This window comes from Salvelinus sp. IW2-2015, linkage group LG22 (genome assembly GCF_002910315.2).
Source record: "Salvelinus sp. IW2-2015 linkage group LG22, ASM291031v2, whole genome shotgun sequence".
Lineage (NCBI taxonomy): Eukaryota > Metazoa > Chordata > Actinopteri > Salmoniformes > Salmonidae > Salvelinus > Salvelinus sp. IW2-2015.
In genome coordinates, this window is record NC_036862.1 from 6,309,426 (window position 1) to 6,317,094 (window position 7,669).

At 42.9% G+C, this 7,669-nt stretch overlaps 1 protein-coding gene across 1 annotated transcript in view; it reads left to right on the forward strand.

Moving 5' to 3' along the window:
- LOC111949708 (uncharacterized) overlaps window positions 1-5,288 on the forward strand; it is a 387,379-nt gene extending 382,091 nt beyond the window's left edge. The window contains exons 10-12 of the mRNA XM_070433984.1: window positions 3,383-3,711; window positions 3,842-3,898; window positions 4,098-5,288. Coding sequence (XP_070290085.1) covers window positions 3,383-3,711; window positions 3,842-3,898; window positions 4,098-4,411 — 700 coding nt within the window. The 3' untranslated portion in view covers window positions 4,412-5,288. The remainder of the gene's footprint in view (window positions 1-3,382; window positions 3,712-3,841; window positions 3,899-4,097) is intronic.
- Window positions 5,289-7,669: the final 2,381 nt, after the last annotated feature.

Consider the following 7,669-nt stretch of genomic DNA (forward strand, 5'->3'; position numbering starts at 1 on the left):
ACAAAGATACAAACGCAACATGCAACAATTTCTATGAGTTTACTGAGCTATGAGGAAATCAGTCCATTGAAATAAATTCATTAGGCCATAATCTATGGATGTCTGGGAATATAGATATGCATTAGTTGGTCACTGATACCTTTAAAAAAGCAGGGGTGTGGATCAGAAAACCAGTCAGTATTTGGTGTGACCACCATTTGCCTCATGCATCGYGGCACGTCTCTTTCATATAGAGTTGATCAGGCTGTTGATTGTGGCCTCTGGAATGTTTTCCCACTCCTCTTCAAATCGCTTTGCGAAGTTGCCGGGAACTGGAACACGCTGTCGTACACGTTGATCCAGAGCATCCCAAACATGCTCAATGGGTGACATGTCTAGTAAGTATGCAGGTGTTGGAAGAACTGGGACATTTTCAGCTTCCAAGAATTGTGTACAGATCCTTGTGACATGGGGCTGTGCATATGCTGAAACATGAGGGGATGGCGCCAGATGAATGGCACAACAATGGGCCTCAGGATCTCGTCACAGTATCTCTGTGCATTCAAACTGCCATCAATAAAGTGAAATTATGGGCCTCCCGAGTGGCGCAGTGGTCTATATGTGCCACTAGAGATTCTGGGTTCGAGTCCAGGCTCTGTCCCAGCCGACTGCGACATGGAAACCAATGGGGCGGCGCACAATTGGCCACTCGCCCAATTGGCATGCAAACAGCATGCTCCCTCAATAATTGAGACACCTGTGGCATTGTGGTGTGACAAAACTGAACATTTTAGGGTGGCCTTTTATTGTCCCCATGCTGTTTAATCAGCTTGTTGATATGCCCAACCTGTCAGGTGGATGGATTATCTTGGCAAAGGAGAAATACTCACTACCAGGGATGTAAATTAATTTGTGCACAACATTTTAAAGACATTTCTGGGATCTTTYATTTCGGCTCAGGAAATGTGGGACCAACACTTTACATGTTGCATATATATTCTTGTTCAGTATAGTTTGTATAGGTCGTGAACAAGCTGTCTCCAGGTGTTACTCCTCTTTGTTTCCAAATGGGGAATAAAAATGCTTTTTTTATTGATTTGGAACATGGGGTTATGCCAGATTGGAGTAAGGGGTATGAAYAGCATCCACCTCCAGGTGTCACTTATTTTCCCCAGTGTATTTATCCCTGTGTTTCCTGTCTCTCTGTGCCAGTTTGTCTTGTATGCTTTCAAGTCAACCAGCTTGTTTTTCCCGTGCTCCCTGTTTTCTATTCTCTTTTTCTAGTCTTCCTGGTTTTGACCCTTGCCTGGTTTTGACCCACCTGCCTGACCCTTTTGCCTGCCCTGACATCGAGCCTGTCTGCCACTCTTTAACTCTTGGACTCAGAATCTGGACCTTTTGCTTGTCCACGACCGTTYTCTTGCCTACTCCTTTTGGATTATAAATAAACTACAAAGACTCYAACCATCTGCCWMCTGTGTCTACATCTGGGTCTTGCCTTGTGCCYTTATATTGGCAGCGATTACAGCCTCAAGTCTTCTTGGGTATGACAMTACAAGCTTGGCACATCTGATTTGGGGAGTTTCTCCCATTCTTCTCTGCAGATCCTCTCAAGCTCTGTCAGGTTGGATGGGGAGCGTCGCTGCACATCTATTTTCAGGTCTCTCCAGAGATGTTCAATCGGGTTCAAGTCTGGGCTCTGGCTGGGCCACTCAAGGATATTCAGAGACTTGTCCCGAAGCCACTCCTACGTTGTCCTGGCTGTGTGCTTTGGGTCRTTTTCCTATTGGAAGGTATACCAACAGGATAAAGTAAACCTCTCTGGAGCAGGTTTTCATCAATGATCTCTCTGTACTTTGCACCGTTCATCTTTCCCTCGATCCTGACTAGTCTCCCAGTCCCTGCCGCTGAAAAATATCCCCACAGCATGATGCTGCCGCCACCATGCTTCACCGTAGGGATGGTGCCAGGTGCTTGGCATTCAGGCCAAAGAGTTCTTAGTTTCATCAGACCAGAGAATCTTGTTTCTCATGGTCAGAGTCCTTTAGGTTCCTTTTGGCAAACTCCAAGCAGGCTTTCATATGCTTTTTACTGAGGAGTGGCTTCCGTCTGGCCACTCTAGCATAAAAACCTGATTGGTGGAGTGCTGCATAGATGGTTGTCCTTCAGGAAGGTTCTCCCATCTCCACAGAGGAACTCTGGAGGTCTGTCAGAGCGACCATTGGGTTCTTGGTCACCTCCCTGACCAAGGACCTTCTCCTCTGATTGCTCAGTTTGGCCGGGCGGCCAGCTCTAGGAAGAGTCTTGGGGGTTCTAATCTTCTTCCATTTAAGAAGGATGGAGGCCACTGTGTTCTTGAGGACCTTCAATGCTGCAGACATTTTTTGKCACCCTTCCCCAGATCTGTGCGTCGACTYAATCCTGTCTCGGAGCTCTCCGTACAATTCCTTCGATGTCATGGCTTGGTTTTTGCTCTGTTATGCACTGTCAACTCTGGGACCTTATGTAGACAAGAGTGTGCTTTTCCAAATCATGTCCAATCAATTGAATTTASCACAGGTGGACTCCAATCAAGTTGTAGAAACATMTCAAGGATGATCAATGGAAACTGGATGCACCTGAGCTYAATTTTGAGTCTCATAGCAAAGGGTCTGAATACTTATGTAAATAAGGTATTTCTGTTGTTGATTTTGGGGAGAGTGCACAGTTATGAACTTGAAAATGTATTAATAAACCAATTAGGMACATTTGGGCAGTCTTGATACATTTTGAGCAGAAATGGATACATTTGCAAACATTTCTAAAAACCTGTTTTTGCTTTGTCATTATGAGGATTATTGTTTTATATACAATTTAGAATAACGCTTTAACGTAACATAATGTGGAAAAGGGAAAGGGGTCTGAACACTTTCCGAATGCATTGTAAATGGTTGAAAGCACAGTAATAACACATGTAGATGACAACTAAACAGAAAATTGAACATGTGGTGGGCCGGGCGCAGTGCACGCTGACACAGTCGCCAGGTGTACGGTGTTTCCTCCGACACGTTGCTGCGGCTGGCTTCCGGGTTATGTGGGCATTGTGTCAATAAGCAGTGCGGCTTCATTGGGTTGTGTTTTCGGAGGACGCACGGCTCTCGACCTTCGCCTCTCCTGAGTCCGTCCGGGAGTTGCAGCGATGAGACAAGACTGTAACTACCGATTGGATACCACGAAATCGAGAAGAATAAGGGGTCAAAAAAAAGACAAAAACAATTCTATAGAATGGATCAAATCCATAAAATTTTTAATGATCATGGTGTTCACCCAACATGACAGCACAATAGCATTAAAGAAAGGCACCAAATTATGAGAGATGATGTTCTCTTGGATTTGGGAAGTAAAATATTTTTTCTTTTCAAAGACACCACAGGTTGAAAAATGTTTTCTGCTGCGGTGGGAAGGCCTACGACCCCRGCAGTGGCCAGATGAAGTGCTGTGCAGGGACTCTGTACAACCTGCAGGTTCAGGACAAGCTCTCAGAGGAGGCCCAGTGCTGTGGGAGTGTCCTGATGGAGGCCGGCTCCACCCAGACCTGCTGCTCTGCCCCAGGGCTAGACCTGCTCTACCCTACCCAGCAAGGGTTCACCTGCTGTGGGCACCGCTATCCCAATGCCTCCCTGTGGTCTTGCTGCGCCGGGGTCCTGCACCCAMGGCCTGAACCACACAACACCACCAAGAACATGATTCCAGGTCAGTGGGATATGTGATATGAATATTGAATTCTATATCTAGTTCATAKAAGATAAAGGGGGAGTCTTCTGATGTGTCCCTGCCTGGAGTCTGTCTCTGTCCATTTGATTAAACTGTTCATTATCCTCAGGACCCAGGCTTCTACCACTGGAGGATTTGAAGACTGAAGTCCTGTGTTACAATGAAGGTAAGGCCTCCAGTTTGAAGCACAGAATGAAAGGAAACATTACTCAATACTTTAATCTTTAGCAAGAACAGTGGGACCACTAAAATCTTCTTTGACTCTTGGATGTACAGTCGCTTCACAACGCTTATCTAAAGTGTGTGTGTGTGTGTGTGTGTGTGTGTGTGTGTGTGTGTGTGTGTGTGTGTGTGCGCGCACACAGTTCTGCTGGGGACAGTGGAGAGTGTGTCCATGAAGATGAATAAGCGGTCCATGAAGATGATAAACACCATGTCCGTGCAGGCCTGGCGTGCCAATGTCAGCGCCCTGCCTTCCCCTCACTACGTCACAGTACCCGACCACTGCAGCTCCCCTGTACTGGTGCCGGGCAACACTTACATCTGGGTGAAAATGCCTTTCTCAGATCGCATAAGATTCATCTCTGATCTCAGCGATAATTCCTCCCCTCTCTATTCCATCCTTTCCAGGTGCAGAACCCTTTTTCTTGCCCAGAGTAATGCCCTACATAATGTTTGAAAGCTTTACAGTGTTTGTTTGCAAGTAACATTGATTGTTAACATTGTTATTGATTGTTAACAATCAACGGCGTAATAAAAAGCTCATCTTGGGTTCTGATGGGGTTCGACAGTTGAACTAAGATCATGAGGCACAAGTTATATTCTTCCAGAGTSAATTGGTATATATCATTCATTTAAAAGTTTAAAAAMATTGCTGTTGCTATCMCAGATTGCCCCTTTAAGCTATCAGTAGACATTTAAGACATGTTTGTGAAGTGATTGTATCACATTGTGCAAGGACAGGAAAAAAAGCCTATTTTAACCGTAGGCGTATGACTTCACCATGCATCACTTCAGGTGGTTTTGTGTGGGGTGGTTGCCTTTATCCCATCCACATATATGTACCCCATTATCTGACACTGGATCATAGGATCACATTTTTGTTTTATTATTTCACTGCCATACTGTGTTTGATCTTGTCTATCCAACTTGTCTCAAGAGGACCACAGTGGAAATAAGTCCCAGACTTTATTATGTGTTATCCTCCATGATTTTATTCATGTCCATGTATGGCTTTTAAGTTTTATGTGTGCTTGTTTTTTTTAAATGGTCGAATTAATAAACTAAACTAAACTAAAGAATGTTGTTTAAGATTAAAGGATCAATGGGAATTGGAAGGTTGTTACATGCTCGCCCACTCCTACAACTTGCCTCTGAGACTTGAAAGAAGCAATGCATTAACATCCTAGGGCACTGAGTCTTTGGCTGCATTTATGAGCAAAGTCAAATTATGAATAAAATATTGTAAAACTGATATATACTGAACAAAAATATAAACGCAACATGTAAAGTGTTGGTCCCATGCTTCATGAGCTGAAATAAAAGATCCCAGAAATGTTTCCATATGCACAAAAAGCTTATTTCTCTCTAATGTTGTGCACAACTTTTGTTTACATCCTCCTTTGCCAAGATAATCCATCCACCTGACAAGTGTGGCACATCAAGAAGCTGATTATGCAGTATGATTGTTACACAGGTGCACCTTGTGCTGGGGGACAATAAAAGGACACTTTAAAATGTGCAGTTTTGTCAAACAACACAATGCCACAGATGTCTCAACTTTTGAGGGAGCGCGCAATTGGCATGGTGACTGCAGAAATGTCCATCAGAGATGTTGCCAGATAATTTAATGTTAATTTCTCTACCATAAGCTGCCTCCAGCGTCATTTTAGAGAATTTGGCAGTACGTCCAACCGGCCTGACAACCGCAAACCATGTGTATGGCTCTTTGTGCGAACGGTTTGCTGATGTCAAGGTAGTGAACAGAGTGCCCCATGGTGACGGTGAGGTTATGGTATGGCAGGCACAAGCTACGGACAACAAACAAAATTGCTTTATCAACGGCAAATTTGAATGTCACAGAGATACCGTGACAAATCCTTAGGCCCATTGGTCGTGCCAATTCATCGCGCCATCACCTCATGTTTCAGCATGAGCACTCCTATGTCGCAAGGATCTGTACACAATTCCTGGAAGCTGAAATGTCCCAGTTCTTCCCATGGCCTGCATACTCACAGACCATGTCACCCATTGAGCATGTTGGATTTCGGGATCCAATGTGTATTACAGCATGTCCAGTTCAAGCCATATCCAGCAACTTCACACACCACATAAGAGGAGTGGGACAACATTCCACAGGTCACAATCAACGGCCTGATCAACTCTATACGAAGGAGATGTGTAGCGCTGCATGAGGCAAATGGTGGTCACACCAGATACTGACTGGTTTTCTGATCCACGCCCCTACCTTTTTTTTAAGGTATCTTTGACAAACAGGTGTATATCTTTATCCCCAGTCATATGAAATCCATAGATTAGGGCATAATTACATTATTTCAATTGATTGGTTTCCTTATATGAACTGTAACTCAGTAAATCTTTGAAATTGTTGCATGTTGCATTTCTGYTTTTATTCAGTATACTCTATATACATTTTACTTACAGGTGGTCTCAGGAATCAAACCTGCTKTCTTGGCATAGCAAGCGCCATGCTCTACCAATTTAGCTACAAAGGACCACTCTTGGTAAAAATGAAAGYGAATGCTTATTATGGAGTTGATAACCATCAGATGACATAATAGAAAGAAGATTACTTTGCCTGAACAAGCACCCTTTTTAGCCACGAGCCATGCTTTTCCTCAGGGTACTCCTTCACACACAGAAGTCAAAAAGGCATCTGTGTTTTTGAGCCTTTTATCTGAAATTGGTATGTTTTTTTTTGAGAAACACTCTGTAGTACAATGGACATGTTTACCATCCTATTTACATACCACATAAATGGACTGAAATTCAGTATTGTCACGATCGTCGTTACGTGAAAGAGTGGACCAAGGCGCAGCGTGATATAAATACATCTTCTTTAATAAATTGAAGACGAAACAAACACTTATACAAACTGACGAAACAAACACTTATACAAACTAACAAAACAACAAACGTGAAGCTATACAAACTAAGTGCTCACAATGCAACATAGACATAGACAATTACCCACGAAATACCCAATGAATATGGCTGCCTAAATATGGCTCTCAATCAGAGACAATGAACAACAGCTGCCTCTAATTGAGAACCAATCTAGGCAGCCATAGACATACAAACACCTATACTAGACACTGCCCCCATAAACATACAAAAAACCCGAGACAATACAAAAACACATACATCCCCCATGTCACACCCTAACCTAACTAAAATAATAAAGAAAACAAAGATAACTAAGGCCAGGGCATGACAAAAATCAAGAATATTCATTTATCGGACTTACATAGAGACATACTGTATCCTGACAATACTTGCTTTGTGTGTTTGGTATGCTATGTGACACTACATCACTATTGTTTGACCTCTTAAGGATCTGACAATTTTTTTTATTTTAGTCTAAAATTACATACCCAAAATCTAACTGCCTGTAGCTCAGGACCTGAAGCAAGGATATGCATATTCTTGATACCATTTGAAAGAAAACACTTTGACGTTTGTGGAAATGTGAAACTAATGTAGGAGAATATAACACATTAGATCTGGTAATAGATAATATAAAGAAAAACATTTTGGGGGGTTGTTTTTTGTTCCATTATGTTTGAAATGCAAGAGAAAGGCCAATATATGACTTAGGAATCTAGGCGCAATTTAGATTTTGGCCACTTGATGTCAGCAGTGTATGTGCAAAGTTTTAGACTGATCCAATGGAACATTGCATTTCTGTTCAAAATGT